The following is a 22,025-nucleotide window of genomic DNA, read 5'->3' as shown; positions in this document are numbered from 1 at the left end:
AGCTCTGTTGAACACCTGGCAGGCAGGGACTCTGTTTTTCTCTAAATTCTGTACAGGTTCAAGTACACCAACAATGTTCAATGAACAATCCGTAGCAGTACCTACTTTTCAGAGACATCTGTATTAGATCTTTTCTGTATAACAATTAAAGTGAGAACATTATCCTTTTCCAAGTATGCAGGAGTCAGAGAAACACATTTAAAGTAAGAAAGAAGGAAAGAGGGATATATCCTATACCCAAGAGAGAATGATCTTTGTTAAACAAGAAGAGTAAAGACCTAATTTAGTCCCCAAAGTATAACTCAGTTCACAAAAGAGATTATCTGCAAGTGACATTATTACATATTGTTTAGAAATATAATACGTTTTAGTGTAGAGTATTTTGTCAGCAGTTTTCCCTGTTTCTTAGAAGGTGATTAATTTTTGCATACAAATAGTATTGTTCTTTTATCTGAATGATTTCAACTTTACAAATTATATCCAAGTAAAATGCTGTATGAATCTTATGATGAGTTCAGTTGCTCCTAGACTTTGGGGAAAGGAACTTGCTCCTAGACTTGGGGAAAGCAGGTGATTATCAACAGACAGATATAAATACCATTCCGTAAGACAAGGCAGAAAAAAGAAAAAGTTCTATGGCTCCATTTAATGTACAACAATAATGCACATGTAGCAGAAAAGTACATATTGCTAAGGCTTCTATTTGGTGACTTCCAACTGAGAAATTTTAGGGGACTAAAATTTCTAAAAACAACCAAAATAATAAACTAAGAGACCACCTCATATTCCAGAATCAAACCAACACTCTTACATCACACTTTCAGATTATTCCCTGAAAGAGTATCTGAAGTTAGAAATATTTAATTTATACAATTTCTCTTTTTAATTAAACGTATGGCAGTAGAAAAGAAAAGATAATTGGTATAGGGAAATAAGTGTATTCCCCAAACTAAGTTGGTTGAATTTTAGCTGGTAATTTGCTATCTAAACAATACTCTTTTTTTCACAGCCCTATTTGATGATTTTCAAATTGCTTTTACACCTAATCTTTCTGTCCATATAATTATATTTTTAAGACACCCTGTCATCTGAGATAAGACTATTTCTCTCAAAAGACCTTAGTCAATGCCCACTGAAATCAATAGATCCAATGGAAGTCAACTGATTTCAGTTGTCACTGAATCACATACTCAGTTTTGGAGCCCCCTACTGAAATTGTCACTAACTGCATGCTCTTGATGCCTCTTTTTAAGGTCAGCGAGAGCTGCAGGTGCTCAGCACTTATCACAGTCAAGCTCTAGGAATAAAATTTTGAAGTTCTAAGCATATGTAACAAATAGAATAATTCCATTTTACCACTAAGTTTTATAGCAATTGTTATCCATAACATCTGCAACATTAAACAATGGGTATCCAGATTAAAGTTTGTAATGGGTTAGTAAATGTTACTTTATTCATTGTTTGCAATGATAATGGAATTAAGTTCATTATAATATGCAAGATATTTGATATTTAGGCCCGAGTTCTGCAATGGGCCTAGCACAGAGCTTATTGCAGGATCAGGATTTTTATCATTTGTGCAAGTACTGTAAATTCTACTTACTGATTTAAGATAGTATATCACCTATCTATCAAAAATGTTACTTCTCTTTTTTCATTTGCAACATGATAAAGGGCAAGAAAGTAGATTTTGTGCCCAGACACGTGTGCGTGCGTGCGCACGCGCGCACACACACACGCGCACACACACACACGCGCACACACACACCTCTCTTTTGGCTACTTCATTCGATATATAGCTTTTGACCTAAAATTCACTTGCTGTGGATGTAGATAATCAGTGTATATTAGTTCTGTAAAAATGAAGCAGGTTAAGCTTAGCTGTAATAACCTACTGAATAAGAATGATCCCATATGTTCCTGACCATATTTTAGGACAATCAAAGTAGAGAGGTTTTCTCAAATTTTGCACAAGAAGCCCCAGTGTATGCTGGGATCAGAAGATATGGGATTTAGTTTTAGGTAGACTAACATTACGTTTTCTAAAAAGTTGCAAATTATTTGCTTAATATTGAGTCCTAGTGTATTAATTCTAGGCACCCGGAAATCTGAAATATAAAATAACCTTCAGGTAAATAACACTTCCAGTTCCCTGCAACTTTTAAAATATTTTGTAATTTTGGTGAAGAGGAGAGACCTGCTGAACCACAGGTATTGATAAGCCAAACAAGATCTACAAACAAAAGAAGAAACTGTCATATCCAAGTCCATTTATTTTTAAACCAATCCTAATTAAACACTAGAATGAAAATATTTGCACTTCTCTAGCACCTTTCAAGCGAGGATCTCAAAGCATTTTTTGAACACTAAGTCTCACAACACCCCTGTGGACAAGTATTATTGTAACTCTTTTACAGGTGGGGTAATTGAGCCATAGACAGGTGAAAAGGTTTGCCCAAGATCACATGTAAGTGTGGCAGAGCAAGAAACAACCCAGTAATTGTTACCCCACTTCCCTGCTCTAACCATTTGACAACTCCACCTTTCATTTCAAGACCTTTGGGGGCCAGGGCGGAGACAGCATTTCTGGTACACAATGGTTTCAAAGTTAATGTTTACACATTAATATCTGCACGGATATTTTTAACCCTTGGACCTCAATTTTTTGTGCGTTAGCAGCAATCACATGACTACAAGAGTGTGAGTGAAGTCTGGGGGTTGAAAGCTAGAATATAGCTCTTCACTGTGTATGAAATCAAATACTATCTTGGTCTAAAGGGGAAGTCCTGTAAGTCTGGAACTGGCAGCTAACTAAAATTGTGTGTGGCACAACTGTTCCCTACTTCCCACTGTTCCTCTGATATTCTTGTTAACTGCTGGAATTAGCCTACCTTGCTTGTCACCATGAAAGGTTTTCCTCCTTTCCGCCCCCTGCTGCTGGTGATGGCTTATCTTAAGTGATCACTCTCCTTACAGTGTGTATGATAAACCCATTGTTTCATGTTCTCTGTGTGTGTGTGTATATAAATCTCTCCTCTGTTTTTTCCACCAAATGCATCCGATGAAGTGAGCTGTAGCTCACGAAAGCTTATGCTCTAATAAATTTGTTAGTCTCTAAGGTGCCACAAGTACTCCTTTTCTTTTTGCGAATACAGACTAACACGGCTGCTACTCTGAAACCTGTCATTATGCAAGGCACTGAATTTAGCCGTATAGAGTGGAAATCTGTCAACTTCATGAAAAAACTCGCACAGATACAGACAGACATCATCTTCCTCTCCAAATGCAAACAGATGGACATCATACCGAAAGGACTGAAGGTAAAAAATCCATTACAATCTACATACCACACAGACTATGCTGACAGCTTGTGCCACACACTCTCAAGGAAACTGCGGAACCACCTGATCAACATCCTCTACAGCAAACAGGGAAAGATTAAGAATGAGCTCTCAAAACTGGATACTCTCATAAAGAACCAACCTTCCACACAAACTTCCTCGTGGCTGGACTTTACAAAAACTAGACAAGCCATTTACAAAACACACTTTGCTTCTCTACAAAAGAAAAAGGACACTAAGCTATCTAAACTACTATATGCCACAAGGGGCCACAACAATGGTTCCCGTAACCCACCCAGCAATATTGTTAATCTATCCAACTATACTCTTAGCCCAGCAGAAGAATCTGTCCTATCTCGGGGCCTCTCCTTTTGCCCCTCCACCCCCACGAACATGATACAGTTCTGTGGTGACCTAGAATCCTATTTTCGACGTCTCAGACTCAAGGAATATTTCCAACACACCACTGACCAACATATTAACCCACAGAGACCTTCCTGCCAACACTACAAAAAGAAGGATTCTGGGTGGACTCCTCCTGAAGGTCGAAACAGCAGCCTGGATTTCTACATAGACTGCTTCCGCCGACGTGCATGAGCTGAAATTGTGGAAAAGCAGCATCGCTTACCCCATAACCTCAGCCATGCAGAACACAGTGCCATCCACAGCCTCAGAAACAACTCTGACATCATAATCAAAAAGGCTGACAAAGGAGGTGCTGTCGTCATCATGAATAGGTCGGAGTATGAACAAGAGGCTACTAGGCAGCTCTCCAACACCACTTTCTACAAGCCATTACCCTCTGATCCCACTGAGAGTTACCAAAAGAAACTACAGCATTTGCTCAAGAAACTCCCTGAAAAAGCACAAGAACAAATCCGCACAGACACACCCCTGGAGCCCCGACCTGGGGTATTCTATCTGCTACCCAAGATCCATAAACCTGGAAATCCTGGACGCCCCATCATCTCAGGCATTGGCACCCTGACAGCAGGATTGTCTGGCTATGTAGACTCCCTCCTCAGGCCCTTCGTTACCAGCACTCCCAGCTATCTTCGAGACACCACTGACTTCCTGAGGAAACTACAGTCCATTGGTGATCTTCCTAAAAACACCATCCTAGCCACTATGGATGTAGAAGACCTCTACACCAACATTCCACACAAAGATGGGCTACAAGCCGTCAGGAACAGTATCCCCAATAATGTCACGGCTAACCTGGTGGCTGAACTTTGTGACTTTGTCCTGACCCATAACTATTTCACATTTGGTGACAATGTATACCTTCAAATCAGCGGCACTGCGATGGGTACCTGCATGGCCCCACAGTATGCCAACATTTTTATGGCTGACTTAGAACAACGCTTCCTCAGCTCTCGTCCCCTAATGCCCCTACTCTACTTGCGCTACATTGATGACATCTTCATCATCTGGACCCATGGAAAAGAAGCTCTTGAGGAATTCCACCATGATTTCAACAATTTCCATCCCACCATCAACCTCAGCCTGGATCAGTCCACACAAGAGATCCACTTCCTGGACACTACGGTGCTAATAAGCGATGGTCACATAAACACCACCCTATATCGGAAACCTACTGACCGCTATTCCTACCTACATGCCTCTAGCTTTCATCCAGATCATACCACTCGATCCATTGTCTACAGCCAAGCGCTACGATATAACCGCATTTGCTCCAACCCCTCAGACAGAGACAAACACCTACAAGATCTCTATCATGCATTCCTACAACTACAATACCCACATGCTGAAGTGAAGAAACAGATTGACAGAGCCAGAAGAGTACCCAGAAGTCACCTACTACAGGACAGGCCCAACAAAGAAAACAACAGAACGCCATTAGCCATCACCTTCAGCCCCCAACTAAAACCTCTCCAACGCATCATCAAGGATCTACAACCTATCCTGAAGGACGAGCCATCACTCTCTCAGATCTTGGGAGACAGACCAGTCCTTGCTTACAGACAGCCCCCCAATCTGAAGCAAATACTCACCAGCAACCACACACCACACAACAGAACCACTAACCCAGGAACCTATCCTTGCAACAAAGCCCGTTGCCAACTCTGTCCACATATCTCTTCAGGGGATACCATCATAGGGCCTAATCACATCAGCCACACTATCAGAGGCTCGTTCACCTGCGCATCTACCAATGTGATATATGCCATCATGTGCCAGCAATGCCCCTCTGCCATGTACATTGGCCAAACTGGACAGTCTCTATGTAAAAGAATGAATGGACACAAATCAGACGTCAAGAATTATAACATTCAAAAACCAGTTGGAGAACACTTCGATCTCTCTGGTCACTCGATCACAGACCTAAGAGTGGCTATACTTCAACAAAAAAGCTTCAAAAACAGACTCCAACGAGAGACTGCTGAATTGGAATTAATTTGCAAACTGGATACAATTAACTTAGGCTTGAATACAGACTGGGAATGGATGAGTCATTACACAAAGTAAAACTATTTCCCCATGGTATTTCTCCCTCCCACCCCACCCCCCACTGTTCCTCTGATATTCTTGTTAGCTGCTGGAATTAGCCTACCTTGCTTGTCACCATGAAAGGTTTTCCTCCTTTCCCCCCCCTGCTGCTGGTGATGGCTTATCTTAAGTGATCACTCTCCTTACAGTGTGTATGATAAACCCATTGTTTCATGTTCTCTGTGTGCGTGTGTGTGTGTGTGTGTGTGTGTATATAAATCTCTCCTCTGTTTTTTCCACCAAATGCATCCGATGAAGTGAGCTGTAGCTCACGAAAGCTTATGCTCTAATAAATTTGTTAGTCTCTAAGGTGCCACAAGTACTCCTTTTCTTTCTACTTGCAAATGTTTCATAGTGATACAACAGTAAGTTGAATATTCTCATTTTTATCAACCAGCTTCTTTGTGTTCCACACAAAAGGCTTATAGTTCCTGTGCAATTGAACAACGATTTTTCACAGCTTTACTAGCAATGTGCAATGCACCGTAACACACTCGTCTTATGTTAGGGTGCAACCTGCAAGACTCTTGCTTCCCAAGATCATAGGGTTTCTGGGAACATAATAGTAAAAAAAACAGCCTCAGTCTATAACTATGTGAAGCCTTGTAGCCATGTTTGAAGCAGTTTTCAAAGGAACATAGAAACTGCCATACCAGATCAGCCCAAAAGTCCAGCTAGTTCAGTATCCTGTCTTTAACAGCAGTAAATACCAGATGGTTCAGAGGAAAGTGCAAGAAATTCCATAATGGAGAATTATGGAATAACCTGCTCAGAGAGGAAGTTTCTTCTGAAGCCTAGGTAGCCAGGCCATAGCTACACTAGCAAATATGTTTCAAGATTCCAACCATTGTTTCAGCTGGCATCTGACAGCTAAACTTTACTAGATTCCTATAATACGTTAACTTTTCTTTGGGGACTACAGCACACTTTTGTCCTGGGTTATAGTATTAAGCACATTTCATTTTATGTAACATATTATATGAAAAATAGGCATTTGCTGTGTTGCAAAATGGATATTATGTGTACACCGTAACTTTCAAATTGTCACTATGTGCAGACAGCAAAGAGAAACCATTTTGACAGTTTTTAAAATGCAATAGAACTAACTTGTCCAGTTAGTCAGTCTTTAAATAAATAAATAAAATACAATGTCCTCTCTTTTTTCTTTTCAGGCTAATAGTATAACTTCGTATTATTCATAATTTTTGTTGAGAGGTGAATTATAATCAAGCAACTGGAATGGGAACATTTCTAACAGGAACTGCTCCAAAGCTGCATTGTGAGTATGCACTTAGGGAGGAAGAACTTGAAATTAGACACTAGGACTAGGTTTTGTCCGTTCAAATCTCTTACCAAACCCCTCATATACTGAAGTAGGTTGCACAGCCCACATCTAACATAGCACAGAATTTAGTCCATAGTTCTCATACAATACTGAAAAAGGTAAAAATGAGATGGATTCCTGGTTGAGGAGCAGTCTAGAATTGTGAAGGCATATTTTCCAAAAGCTCAGGATTCATGTAAATTTGCCTTTATGAGCAGCATGTAAGAATGGAGCAGACATATAAAGCAGGGCAAAGCAGTAGTAATGTGTGTCATCTAGCGTCACAGGTGCTTGAAATTAAGGGGAAGAAATGTTCAGTGGTTTGTTATAGTATGGTTATAACAAACGATTCATGCCATATATATTTAAGTCTAGTAATACGGGGAAGGAGATGGGACCTAACCCCAGGGAAAGATACCACTCAGAAGACTAAAAGGTGGTTTTCAACTTCTTAACAAGCTCAGAGCCTTGTTTAAAGACAAAATACCTTTTTGGATTTTAAATCTGCCAAGACACTTCTGGACATAGTCAGACTGGAAAGGGGCCAATCTGTTTTGGCAATTAAAGCTGATGAAATTCCAAAAGAGCACTAAGGCCTGAACTCTGCTTAACAGTACATGTTTTTAGCTTCCATATGCCATCTCTTTTTTGTATACTGAATACTGGGTGGTCTCCCCTTCATTCATCACAAAGTTTAGGGTCTCAAAAATGACATTTTAATCTCAGTGTTTAAAAAAAATCCACACCTATATACAGTATCTATAAACAATTATGAAACATACCCTATAAGAAACCCTACCACTCAGAGAAGAGGCTGTTTTGACTGGAACATTGCAGTAGTTGTGTTTATAATTACACTTCAAAACACTTTACCAATACCCAGTAAAGCAGACAATAAACCTCTGAAATAGTTAAGTCTCATCACTAGTTTACAGATGGGAGAAATTAAGCATAAGAAAGAGCAAGGCCACAATCTGGTGGACTTCTAGGCACATGCCCGACTTTACACATGAGTAGTTCCATTGACTTCAGTGGGACTGTACCTTTCCATAGAGGTAAATACCCATAAATGTTTGTAGGAATGGGGTATAAGCAAATAGCCTGAGGTTACACAACAGAACAATAGTAGAACTGGGAATGTAACCCAAGAATTGTGATGCTCAGTCCTCTGATCTAGACACCTAAGTAAAGTTTCCTGTTTTGTTCAGGACTTCACCCTCAAACTTACCAGTAACATCAAACACAAGATGTAAGATTTTTCAAAACACATTTGAATAGTTATTATACAAACAAAAATAAACAAAAATATAGTTACCTAAGTTATTTCATATTATACAAACGCACATCAAGTAACTCATTCTCTTGAATCATAATCACCAAAACTATCCTTACTCTTTCTTAGTAACTACTCATAACCATCCAATTCTCAGGGGGTGGAGGGGTCACTTTTTTTTTTTTTTTTTTTTTTTAAACAAACACATTTCCCAGTACGCACTTCCTCACATACCTGGCAATTTAAATCCTGGAGAAAGAGACAATTATTGACCTACAGAGGAAAGTTTTGAAGCTACAAGGAGCAACTTCTTTTCTGTGATTTATCAAGCAATTAGTGTTATTTTTCTTTTCTAGCTTTATCAATACACATACAGACAGGATTTTAAGCCACCTTTTTTCTGTGGATTTTACTGGGTAAAGAGTTTGTTTGGTTCTTATGGGTTTCATTGTAATTAGTTAGGCAAAAAGAGAAATCCTCACATGTGACTTAATGTAATAAAGTACAGGAAAATGCATGTGGGCTGTTGATGAAAAAAGACTGGTGTATCTGTATACTTACTTTTGTGCCATGAGGAAAGCAGGTCTTGTTGCTAGGTCACTAAACTGGGATGCAGGAGATCGCTTGATCTCTCTGTACCTTAATCCCCAGCTGTAAAATAAGAATAATACTTTTGTTTCCCATCCTTGCTTTTGCTTATTTAGATGAAACTCATTGGGGGAGGGACTCTCTCTTACTATATATCTGTAGCATTGAGTTCCAATCTGTTGGGGCTATGGGCACTGCTGCAATACAAATAAAACCCTACAGGGACATCTGTGTGATTATTTTAGATGATGTCACTGCTTGGTTTCTGAGTCCCAGTGGTAAAGTAAAAGGGAACTACTTCCAACCTTCTTGCTTTGTAGCTTTTTCTCTAAGATCCTGAAAGTGAATAGGTTTCTTATATCTTTAAAAATAATAAAAAAAAAAAACCTCACTGAGGTCTCTGACTAGCGTCGCGTCCTTTTCTTTCTTCAAACCCAACTTTCTTTTGGGAGGGATAATTTATTCTCATGTTAACTTTGTAATCAAAAAGAAAAGGAGGACTTGGGGCACCTTAGAGACTAACAAATTTATTAGAGCATGAGCTTTCGTGAGCTACAGCTCGCTTCAGTGAGCCGTAGCTCAGGAGGACTTGGGGCACCTTAGAGACTAACACATTTATTAGAGCATAAGCTTTCGTGAGCTACAGCTCACTTCATCGGATGCATTTGGTGGAAAATACAGTGGGCATAAAAAAAAAGTGGGTTTAAAACATTCCCCCCACTTTCAAGGATGTGGGGGAAGCACATCCCCAGCTGAGGGGGCGAGTGCTGCAACATGCCTAGGTTTAGAAATGCATCCGATGAAGTGAGCTGTAGCTCACGAAAGCTTATGCTCTAATAAATGTGTTAGTCTCTAAGGTGCCCCAAGTCCTCCTTTTCTTTTTGCGAATACAGACTAACACGGCTGCTCCTCTGAAACCTGTAATCAAAGGAATTGTTTTCTTTGCAAGGGCACCTTTGCTTAGGCTACGCTCAAAATTTAATTTTTTTTTTTAAAAAGTTGGGTGATCCTTTACTAAACTGCTGGAAAGGTTGTCCTGCCACGGAGACGGTTACCTCCGGATTTAAACGTTTCCCCTGCAGGATCATAGCGCTGCGGGGCCCGAGAGTCCTCCAGAGGAGAAGTCCGGCCGCTGTATGGAGCCTGGGGACCAGAAAGCGAAACCGCCCACGCTGCGTTTCATGGTCCCGAAGAGAGAAACAAACGGCACAACCAGAAATACTTCACTGATCTCCCTTCTCCTCGTCGCCCGCTCCCCATTGTTTCATGAGAGGCTAGTTAAAGAGCTTTTGTGTGAGAGGGGCTGGCTCTGCCTGGTGGACGTGAATCCTGGGACGGTGCCGGGGGTGGCCAGTGTAGTGCTAAAGCTCCAGCGCCTAAAGCTACCCGGAGCTTTACCCCACAAATAAGGCTTCGTCCCCCGCTCTTGCTTAGTCCCTTCGTGGCCCTTGTTCCCTAGCCCCAGTGCCCCTCGCCTTCTCTCCCTCACCCCGCTTCCCTTCCCACCCCATCTCGCCCCCTGCCCTCCTCAGTGCCCTTCCCGCCGCCCTCGCCCGCCTCAGCCGCGCGGGGCCGGCCCCGGAGGCGGGGCGGGGCGGGGCGGGCCCCGCAGCCGGGGTTTCCCGGCCCGGACCGCACGGGCGGGGCGGTTACCGCGCCCAGGCTGGCTCCGCTTCCCGATGGCTGCGGGGAGCTGAGCGGGGACCGAGCGCGCGAGGAGGAGCCGAGAGTCAGGGCCCCCCACGAGCCGCCGCCGCCGCCCCCGCCCCGGGACCGGCCAGACGCGGCGCGGGTGGCTCCCCCAGCCCGGTAGGGACGCAGCGGGAGTGGGCAGGGGCCGCGGGCGGCGGACACAGCGGCCCCGTTAATGAGCAGCGGCCGGAGGGGCAGGTAAGGGCCTGGAGCCCCCTTCCCGCGGACACTCCCTCCTCCCCGGCTGCCCCACTCCCCAAATTCCCCAGGACCCTTCCTTCTCCTCCCCCTGTGTCTGCCCCCCCTTCTCGCCCTGCCCCCTCATCAGTCCCTCTTCCGCCCCTCGCCTTCGCTAACAGCCCCCCGTGCCCCCGATCTCCCCTGCCCCCAGCTTGTCCAGCGCCTGCTAGCACAGAGCGATTGCAAATGCCTCCCGTCAGCTTCCCCTAGCAAGTCTCTCTCTAGCTCTAGAGGAGGAAGAGGTGGGGGTAGAAGTGGGAGAGTCTTTCTTTTGAAGGGTTGTTTAAGACCAGAAGGGAAGAGAACCCGGGGTTTTGCAGGGTTCCATTTTTAATTGCAATTAGGCTGGAGTGATGCACTAGGCACTGTGCTGTTCTTTGTGTGTGTGTGTGTGTGCGTGTGTTAAGGTATAAAGGTGAGTTGGCAAAGAAACCGAGCCCTACAGAGGGAGTGTTGAGGGACGGGGAGTCTCAAGAAAATGCTGTGGTGTGTTTCTGCTGTAATGGTGGAAAATTGATTAAGAGGAGACAAGGGTGTGACAAACAGGGTAAGACTGCTCCAAGCAGACCCTCGCCCAGAAAAGGGAACATCTGAGGCTTGGAGGATGGGTTCACGTTGTTTTTTGCTGTGGGAGGAAGGGTGGGTATGGTCTGTAGTCTTGTTAATCCCTTAGCTATGTTTTTTTTTTTATCTAGCTTGCATATTTGTTGTTCCTCCATCTGTTATGGTGCTGCATATTTTTGTGTGCCTGTAAGTGTAATATTGAAGATCATGGAGGATGTTTGCTACAGCAGAATAAGGGAGTTTCTCCATGGAAGAAATGTTAAAAATATTAAAAACAACTCCTGCCCCCAAATTCAAAGCTTAGCTTTGAAAAGGTTTTCAGTACATTTTTTTTATCCATTAAAGGTGTTTCAGAGTGTAGCTTTTTAAATTTCAATTCTAAAACTGCATATAAAATGAAAAAAATATACACGACTGTACATCCTAAGTAATAAATATGAAATTAGGGAATAGGCAAGACTTCAAAAAAAATCTTCTCTAGAAGAGAGTCAGGATGACATAGAGGTTATTCCAAGATGTCAATTAATCACTTGTGAAGATTAGCTGAAATCTTAACAAATGTGATTTTTCAATATTCTCTGACCAAGTCACTACTTGGGACTCATTTCAAATAAGGCATCCTTTCCATGATGTTAACTGCCACATTATTAGGTATTGTCTACACACTAGAAACAAAGAGGAAAGAACATCTGACAATAAAAGGAATCTTTAAAAAAAAAAATCCAGTAAAATTGTTCTTCTAGACGACTGACTGAAATGAGAGACACAACATTTTTCAGTTTGATCATTTCTGCACCTAGTCGTGGGAGGCTTATTCCATATTTTGAAGCTTGTTTGCTAAGCAGAAGGATGTGAATCAAGACAAAGTGCTGTCGATTTATATGTAAAATGCATGTGAAAAAATAAGGTATTGCACTGAGATCTAAACTCTTTTTAAGTGTTAAGCGTCAGTCTTTTTAGATAAGAGTGTATTTTTGGGGAGCGAGGTGATAATAGTGCAGTTGTTTTGGTGGCTGCAGCTTACCGAGAGTGTGTGTTTGATTTTCTTTTTGCTGTGAATGAATGGATCCTTCTGTGCCTGGGCCCAATAACTGCAACAAGATGGCGTTTGCAGCAAGGCAGCTCTCTCATTTTCAACTCCTCCTCATCATAGCTCTGCCAAACTAGATCTTATTCCTTACTTGTATTTTGGATGTCTTTTGTTTTTTGTTTGTTTTTCTCCTATTTTTTTGTGGTAGGAAGGGGATTGGGGGAATGGTAAAACAAACGTTTTTCTTCCTGTTTTAATTTTTGTAGGTTTTCCCCTAAATACATGGGAGGATAGACGAGGTGGGAGGAGTAAATAGTTTTGTTGAAATTTTCACATAAGCAGTGAATAGATAAAAACAAACAAACCTTATTTTGTTCTATCGTCTAGTGCCCGTTAAAATGGCATTTAGGAACGTTTTTTTTTTTTTCTATTTTAGCCACAGACTTTTAAAAAAAATTTTTTCCATAATCCAGAATATGTGTATAAAATCCAGTATGAGTGGCTTTGTAAAATTTTGTTTTACCAGTCTAGTAGTAATCAGACCCCAAGTAGTCATTTTTTGTGATACAAAGGAGAAGCTCCCTTCTGCTTGAGAATGTTCAGATGATATGTGGAGGCTTTTAAAACTGCATTTGACCTGAAATAGTTGTCATACTTAGGGCATTATTCTTTCCATTATAGAGAGGTGGAAGAAAAAGGTTATTTGGATATTAAAACCTTTTTCTGTGTTTTATATGGTACATGTCATATTTTAAAATTACATTACAAGATGACTTTTTAGTAAAAGTATATATTCCAGAAAGGTATAAATTTCCTATTGGTAGTTTGATATTGTTTGTTATTTATACTAGTGTTAACCTTATTTCTAACTTCACATCCTCAATAAAATAAACTCTCTAGTTAGTATTTAATAAAATAGATTTACTCCCAAGCATTTTCAAATCACTGTTAATAAGTTTAAAATACATGTTGCGCTATTCTAAAAATATTTTGTAGCTTTGTAATATGTCTTCTGTATTCAGATGATCTCTAAACTCTTGATAATGGATCAGGAGTTTTAGTACTGGTCTATGGATTTATTTTTTCTATAATCCATCATTTGCCATTGGTTATTTAGAGTATAACCAATCTGTTTGATAGCTTACTTTTGTATTGGGCTACAAAAACCTTATTTGTGATTAAGGTTTTTGTTTCCATTTTTGTGTTTTGTATTGGAAATGCACAATGTTAGCATTTTTCAAAATGAAGATAAATATTGAAGAAATGAACTACATCTATATAATTAATTCAATAAATCATTTGAAGGACATTTCTTTAAGAACCTGTCAGTGTTGTTTTGGTTTGAATATTTTTTTTATGCCATTGTATTTAAAACTGGCTTCACCAGTATTTAATATTTCAGATTCTTCTTCTTTTTCATGGTAAGAACAAGAACTTGAAAAATAAAGTAGGTCCCTGTATTGCGGGACTAAGATCATGTACATTTATCCCTGCTTAGTCCTTATAGTTGTCAGGTCATTGTGTAACAAGCATCCTTTCACGAAATCTTTGCTGGTGCCTCATGTTCAGAATCTACTGTAAATCCAGCTGGAACAGCTTTGAGGCCTTACTCTCACTTTGAGAAACATACTTGAAGATTTCAGAGTAGCAGCCGTGTTAGTCTGTATTCGCAAAAAGAAAAGGAGTACTTGTGGCACCTTAGAGACTAACAAATTTATTAGAGCATAAGCTTTCGTGAGCTACAGCTCGATGAAGTGAGCTGTAGCTCACGAAAGCTTATGCTCTAATAAATTTGTTAGTCTCTAAGGTGCCACAAGTACTCCTTTTCTTTTTGCGTATACTTGAAGATGGAATGTTAAATCTAATAAGAATTCACAATTTCTTAAGGTTAAAAAAAAGCTAGCAGTGTTTCCCACCATTTGAATGCATAATTTTATCCAATTGTGAACATTTAGTAAAGTGATCTTAAATTTTAAAAACTGAAACAATTAAAACTATTTTCCTTATTCATATGTTAATATCCTTGGAAATTAGCAATTATTGTGGAATATGAAGAATAGTTTGACTTTTGGTGGTTGTATACCCAGCATGTAAATTGATTGCTTTGGAATATATTGATTAACAACAAATGTGTATAATAATTTTTGTGTATAACACCCTTCCCCCAAACCAAACAAGGTGTTGCTAGCTGTTATGTGTAACAACTTCCTGGTGTTCTAAAGGTTTAAATTAGGTCATGTAGGAAGCAACTAACTGATCTGTTTTGAGTTAGGATTTCTCAGCCACAGTGTGAAATTAGATACCTGTAACTATATAAAATCAGAATGTAGGGATATAAACTGTATATATAATTTTGCTAAAATGTGTGCTTTTTACGTAGTTGTTTTAAGTTAGGTCCCTTCAGAAAGCTGAGATCCAGAAATATATTCTTAACAAAGCAAGATAAATTCTTTCTTTGTTAGGTTGATTCCCTGCAACTTCCAGGTTAAAGGTACAGAAGTATTAAGGAGGTGATGCATTTACTAATTGAGTTTATTCTTGTGATTGAAACTTGTATTTTGTAGCTTTCTGCTAAAATGACTGTAGGTTTTGCCTCCTGTAGATAATAAGGCTTGGCTCATGTTGTGATCTTTGAATTGGATTAAATTCTTACTGTCCATGGATTTTTGGCTCTCAGCATTAGTGGATTGGTAATTGATATTCTCAATTTTAATATCCAGTTTTAGCCATATGGCATACCATATTGTTTTGAGACTCCCATTTAGCAACTAGTTTTCATACTAACAAATGGAAATGAGAAATCATGTAGTCGTATGGTTGAATTACTATTAGACAAATTTTCTTAGGACTCTTCTCCCCCTCCCCTCCCCCCAAAATGCCTACACTGACTAATGCCAACATTTCTTGCCGTAACATATTAGTGGTTGTGGTAGAGAGAATGTTGATCCCTGTGCTGGTTAGATTCTGTTACTTTTATGGTCACGATTGGGTGGAGAGCAAGGGTGTTTTCTAAGTATAGCCTTAAGTGCAGGCTAAAAAATAGTTTATCCAATTGAAAATCTGGATTGTTTTTCTTGCAACCAAAGTCACAAATTAACTTTTAAAAAATTATATATGGATCAGTTTAATGTTGGATCACAATTTAATACATCTCCAAAGGGTGTGTGGCATATCTATATTAGTTTTTCAGCTTCCTCAGCTGAAATCTTTTTTGCATTGACCAAAAATATATACACAATCTGTACATATTTGAGCCAATTGGTAGTTTAGCAGAACATTAAAAGCTTTTTAAAAGATTTGAGCTGACGGTTAACTGTGTCTTTGATTACTTGTGCATCTAATGGTAATTTGCATTTCCTTAGAAGGCTTCCCAATGCAAGCAAAAAATGTAGATATTCAAAAATACGCATAAATGTTTAAAGGTAGAGTATTATATTTTTATTACAGCACTGTAAAAATCAAGGCCTTGTTTATTGTGGTTTTAAAGTAGACATAGAGGAAAGGTTAGTCATGAAGAAAGAAGGGCATTTGGATAGGAACTTTTGAAAATGTATTGGTTTATGAAGGACGGATTTCTATTACCCATTTTAAAAAATGGTATTGTGAACCTCAGGTAACAATAGTGTATCCAAATTTTTTAAAAAGGAAAAGGAGTACTTGAGGCACCTTAGAGACTAACAAATTTATTTGAGCATAAGCTTTCGTGAGCTACAGCTCACTTATGCTCAAATAAATTTTGTTAGTCTGTATTCGCAAAAAGAAAAAGGAGTACTTGTGGCACCTTAGAGACTAACACGGCTGATACTCTGAAACCAAATTTTTTAATATTTGTATATGTATTTTGACCCTGGTCCTTATATGATTAATTGTTGAACTGCAGTATTGAAATTAGATTACGTTGATGTGAAAGTATTTCAATTTTAAAAAAGAATTACTTGTATTTAGGTTGAAGACTCCAGCTGAAAGTCTAGTATGTTAAAGGGCACTGGTTGATATTTTTTTTTTTCTTCCATTTTCTGTGCCTTAAGTTCCTGTGCAATAAAGTCTTAGATGTTTAGCTAAAGGATAACCACATAGCCTACATTTTATAACCTGGGAACATCTTAAGACACAGTGCCTATTTGCTACACATTGCATATATACTCATTGTTTCCTAGCCATACTGTAATTATGGATTGGCTTTTTTTCATTCTTGTATGTAAATCATAGTAACATTTCTGGAACTTCATAGAAGCATAAACATGATTGGTGGTGAGACTCCAAAATAATCATCCACCGGTCAGTTACAGTAATTTCAAATGCTAGTTTGAACATTGACTTCTGTTTGGTTCTCTAGATCTGTGACTGATTTGGAGCTACTCTGTAATATTATATGTTCTGGTGTTTACTATATTAATATATTGGATTAGTTTAATATGGGGGTGTCAGGAAAAAAAACAAGCAGGAAGGTGAAAGAATGACCAATAAGTCACTTCTCAGCAAACGCTTCAGAAAATGCTAGGAGAGGAAGAGGCCTGCAAACACAGGAGATCAAAAGAACTAGGGCGGGTTTAAAAGCTAACACCCCCTAAAGAGAAGGGGATAGATAGTTATGCAGGGCAGCCAGGGTGAGAGACAAACATCTATCATGGGAGTCTAAAGAAGCTAGCCCTGCTTAGGTTACCATCAGAGCATGATAAGGTAGAGATGGATGTACCTTGTTTTCTAATCTTTTTTTGTCTACATGCTCTGTTCCTACTGCAAAATAAATAAGTTTGTTGTAAGAAGGTGTTTTGTTGTTAGCCAATGGTTGCATATTCCTGAAGCGAAAGAGCCACAGGTTCCTGGACTCAGACCTTCTGAGTAAGCACTGTTACACAGGTTATTGCAGCTCAGGGCCTGATCTAACTAAGGTCATATTTATGTGAACAATTAGTCCATGGCAAGTAGGGGCATGAATCTACTCCATGCTAGCTTGCTGTGGACTAACTGTCCACGTGGACCATGCTGACACACATTAATAGTTTGTTAATGCACTTCAATTTAGTTCTCTTTGACACAGGACTAGATCAAAGCGCATTTCCGAACTGTTCATGTGGAGCTTGCTGACACATACTGACAGTGTCTGGTGTGCTAGTGCAGAGTAGATTCACACCACAGTTTGCCAGGGATGAAATGTTTGTGTAGAGAAGCCCAAGAGTGGCAGAATTGTAGAATTCCACCCCAGGATATGTAAAGATGCAAGGCCTAAGACCTGAGGGGGTGTACTAGAAGTGCAGCTAGCCCTATAACGAAGCAAAAGTGACAAGGACCAGATTATCTTCAGTTTGACATTTTCATAGAGAATACTTATAACTTAACGGGAAAGCCAGTTGCTGAGGATAAGCAGCAGAAGAAAAGAATGATAAAAGAAGAAACCATGTCTGACTCTGTAAATTTTAGTTTTGGAGAAACACCGTGCACTGCTCTAGGTATATTTTTTTTTTTTTTAGTATTAAAACTTTGCCTTGTAAAAAGTACCTAATGTATTTAAATTTTTAGCCTGCAAAATCTCTCTCATTTCTGGTAACTTTGTTAAAAGGAAGCATCTTTGACACATGCTAAGGATTACTTGAATGCTGGATAGCTGAACAGCATTTTACATATGTCCTCTTGTTGCTGCGAGTAATTCTGATTTGTGCTCCAGCTGTTGTCAGTTGTATTTATGGTTGAATATCTAATGCTACCACACTCCTCTGAGCAAAATTCACCAGCATTCCTAATTATAAAATCTGGATTGTCCATAATTAGAATGTTTAGTTTGCTTTTATTACAATGGCAGATTCCGTATGGCTGAATACAAGTATGAAGGATCATAATTAAAATATATTGTCATTATCTACAATTCTTTCAAGAAAGGAAAAAATTTGTAACAGCAAAATATGCAGTTCCACAAACTCCTTAATGTGGCCTTACAAACTTGTTGTGAGCATTCCACCAGGTAAGGCACCAAAGCTGCTTGTTCACCCTCATTCAGTAACCAAAAATTTACTGCCATAAGACTTTATCACGGAGATAAAGAATCACAACCACCAAGGGTGGGTAGGCATTGCTGACATGAAAAAGTTTCACCTATTTCTTCTTGATAGTCCTGGTTGTGATGTACCCTTTTATTGTTGCTATTGTAAACGAGACTATTCATATTCTAAATAATCTTAACTGCTACCTGTTTTTGTAATTATCTTCCCCCTGCATAAAGAAGAATTCATTTTTCTCTAAAGTCAAATACTTCTATACTTCTCGTCTGTTATGTAAACTATGTAAGACCTTTTGCTTTCTGCATTTTATGTTCCAAATACCTCTCTCATTTGTGTTCTGTTTGCTTATTTGTTTATAAGCAAACTCATGTAAATTTCATTTCTGGGGTACTAGCTAGCGTACATGTTGTTTTGAGGAAATAAGTTACAACAACTGAGAATATTACTGAAATCACATTCGTCTATAAATAGACGTGCTCTAGAATTTTATCTGAAATTTTATGGAGCTTTACACAGGTATTTACTGTGGGTGGGTTTTTTGTACTGTGTGGGAAGCTCAGACGGATTACTAACAGATTTTTCTGACAAGAATATACAGTTGTTCACTTTCAAATTACAAGGTAGCAGCTTTAGAGACTGAATTTAAATGACCAATAGTAATGGTCGGCACATTCTTGGGACAACTTGAATTTGTCATTTGAATGCCTGTGGCAACACTGATTATCCCAGACATTTTCTTTACCAGGGGAAAATATGTAGCTGTTTTAATATAGGTTATTTTATGGTTTTGAACAACATGGTATTCTGCAAGAATTAATGTTTAGATATATTGTCATTAGGGCTTTAAAAGTAGAAAATCTAAGGGCAGACAAGAACATTGATCAGTTTGAAGGTTTGAACTTATAGAGACTGGCTATATCATGCCTCTTGTTTCAGTATTTATGTTTGCATTGTGAAACTCTGTGATATTTTGTTGCAAGCTTTCTTTTGTAGACTTATGCCATAAATTCTGTTTTGATCTCAGTAGAATAAGCTATATTGACAGGCTCAAGATGAATTCTCTTCCTCTTCCTCTTGTTGTCTGTATACCTCTTTTTAAAATTGCTGGACTGACAATTAATTAGCTCAGACCATGAGGTTCGATATATGGCATGTTTGGTGCAAAGTATTGTGCTGTATTTACAGTAGACTTTTGCTGTATTTAAAATGCATCAACATAAGCATCAAGTTAGTCACACTGAGGTTTAAATTAATCTTCTGGCTCTGGTCATAAATAACATAGTAAAATTTAACAAAGTAGGCATTTTTATGCTGTAAGAAACTAAAAAAAAATCTAATTCTCATAGCTAATTTTATATTGTAGAAATTCCCATTAGATGCATGTCCTAGAAGATGTTCTTGTCAAAGTGGGCTAACAAAAAATGGGACTTGTTACTTTCCATATGGTTGACAAAATAAGGCAGACAAATGGGGGCAAGGGTTCCTGTTGTTGTATCCTGCTGATATCTCCAAGACTCCCAAATCAGATTATAATATGCCAACCAAGGAAGTAAAAGTTCCTGTACTTTATTAAACTATTAAAAAGGATAAGCATGTGTTGCAATGGTGATAGTCCTGTCACACACTTTTCATAAGCTAATGAATATTAGGGGTGCTGAAGATCTTAATGGATAGAGACCACTGTCTGTTACGCAAAAGTGTTATCTGTACAAAGATCACCGACAGCTTGCTTGATGTTTGCAGCATAATTAAATTGCTATAGGTTACGAAGTCCTGGATTTTCTTAAGCACTGGCAGACTCGCTGCCTGGCAATCAGTATGCACCTTTTCTGTACCTGATAACTTGTTTATTGTTATGACCGTTCCCTTTGCTGTGTAAAACCAGATAAGAAATATTTCTTGGACTTATAGCTGAATGACCCATAAATTCAGTGTTCTAATTTTTAAATTGATTTAGTTATTTTCATAAATTTGATAAGCTGGAGCCATACACTAGAGTCAAAGTATTGCTGACCCATGAACATGTGTTGAAAGTCAGTATGACAGAAGGCAGAAACTGCAGTCATTTCAGCTTTTATCTACACTTGAATACTTTATACTATTTGGATGCAGACGTTGAAAGACTGGGTGTCTTGTTGTTCCCTGGACCTTACGCTGAATTCATCAGGCTCAAAAGTGTAACTTGGATGACTAGAGAATTCTTGTAGGTTGGTCCAAGCTCACACTTTAAATTTTCTCAATGGTTTAAAAAAACCCTTAGCGGTTTATATTTATTTTTTCTGTGGGAGTTCCCTTGCCTAGCACACTCTCAGAAGCCCTTTTAGTCTAGTGCTGCTGCTGACATCATAATCAGTTCCTCTTTTCACTTTCAAGAAGAGCTCCAGTGGCCCAGTAAGTGAATCCCATACTTCAAAATATGGCATTATCTTTCTGCCACCTCTTCATTGCATAATGATTTTAGCAGCCAATGTATCATGATCCTCTAATTAGAATACTGCTTTATACTCATTTTGAAGTAGTTCGCAAAAAGAAAAGGAGTACCCGTGGCACCTTAGAGACTAACAAATTTATTAGAGCATAAGCTTTCGTGAGCTACAGCTCACTTCATCGGATGCATTAATAAATAAAGTGTAATGCAGTAATGCATCTGATGAAGTGAGCTGTAGCTCACGAAAGCTTATGCTCTAATAAATTTGTTAGTCTCTAAGGTGCCACGGGTACTCCTTTTCTTTTTGCGAATACAGACTAACACGGCTGCTACTCTGAAACCTTTGAAGTAGTTGTAATTGAGTATGGCAGTGATATGGGAAAATAAGATTATTTAAGAATCACTGTGTTTTGAAGTTTGAGATTGTATTACTTGTCAGGGCTAGAAACAAATTGTGTATATCCTTAGAATGAGATGAATTTATACTCAGCCGCCTTGGGTTCACAAGTTTTGGACCTTGAAGCTTGCCGGTTTTGCAGAATAGGCACTGATCAGGGTTTTAATGCAGAAAGGTCTGGTCCAGTCCAGTGAGCAGAACATAAGTGTGCTTAGCTTGTAAATTCCATGTCTTATACATTACCAAGCCCACTATTGCTGTTAAACAAATAATATGAAATGTTAATAGCACAGTTAGGACATTTTCAGAGATTAGCAACTGAGCAGAAAAATTAAATTACTTCAAAAATGTTGATCAGCTTTTTTGATTAAAAATATCCAGTTATTGTTCATAAATAAGCTTCCAATTGTGTTATGTAGTAGCTCTTTCATATTTTGAATGCTTCTGACAACTATTATGGGAGTATTGGGACTTCATGGACAATCAAACTACAATCACTGCAGCTACTGCAGGTTTGTTAGACAAGTTAATAACTCTTTGTAGGAAAAGTTTGAATTAGTTAGAAGCTGCATAAAATTGTTAGAAAGTGAAGTCTTTTTGTTGAAAGAGACAGTGTTGGGTTAAAAATTAAGCTTATTACC

At 39.0% G+C, this 22,025-nt stretch overlaps 2 protein-coding genes across 7 annotated transcripts in view; one reads left to right on the top strand and one right to left on the bottom strand.

The window, feature by feature from the left end:
* CALML6 (calmodulin like 6) overlaps window positions 1-10,521 on the bottom strand; it is a 75,548-nt gene extending 65,027 nt beyond the window's left edge. The window contains exons 1-2 of one of the 2 annotated variants that reach the window (XR_006276430.1): window positions 9,343-9,510; window positions 9,011-9,100 (exon numbers count right to left, since the gene is read on the bottom strand). Coding sequence is in view for 1 of the 2 variants with exons in the window: in XM_043500224.1 (XP_043356159.1) it covers window position 9,011 (1 nt within the window). In the remaining variant the exon portion in view is untranslated. Of the gene's footprint in view, window positions 1-9,010; window positions 9,101-9,342; window positions 9,511-10,092 lie in introns of those variants that run through there. The other variant, XM_043500224.1, reaches the window with a different exon arrangement.
* Window positions 10,522-10,643: 122 nt separating this feature from the next.
* The window catches only part of GNB1 (G protein subunit beta 1), an 86,522-nt gene continuing 75,140 nt past the window's right edge, over window positions 10,644-22,025 (top strand). The window contains exon 1 of one of the 5 annotated variants that reach the window (XM_038376559.2): window positions 10,644-10,927. The gene's annotated coding sequence lies outside the window, so the exon portion shown is untranslated. The other 4 variants (XM_038376563.2, XM_043500217.1, XM_043500220.1 and 1 more) reach the window with 4 other exon arrangements.

The sequence above is a fragment of the Dermochelys coriacea genome, chromosome 18 (assembly GCF_009764565.3).
Source record: "Dermochelys coriacea isolate rDerCor1 chromosome 18, rDerCor1.pri.v4, whole genome shotgun sequence".
Classification (NCBI taxonomy): Eukaryota; Metazoa; Chordata; order Testudines; family Dermochelyidae; genus Dermochelys; species Dermochelys coriacea.
This window is presented reverse-complemented; position numbering and strand designations above follow the sequence as displayed.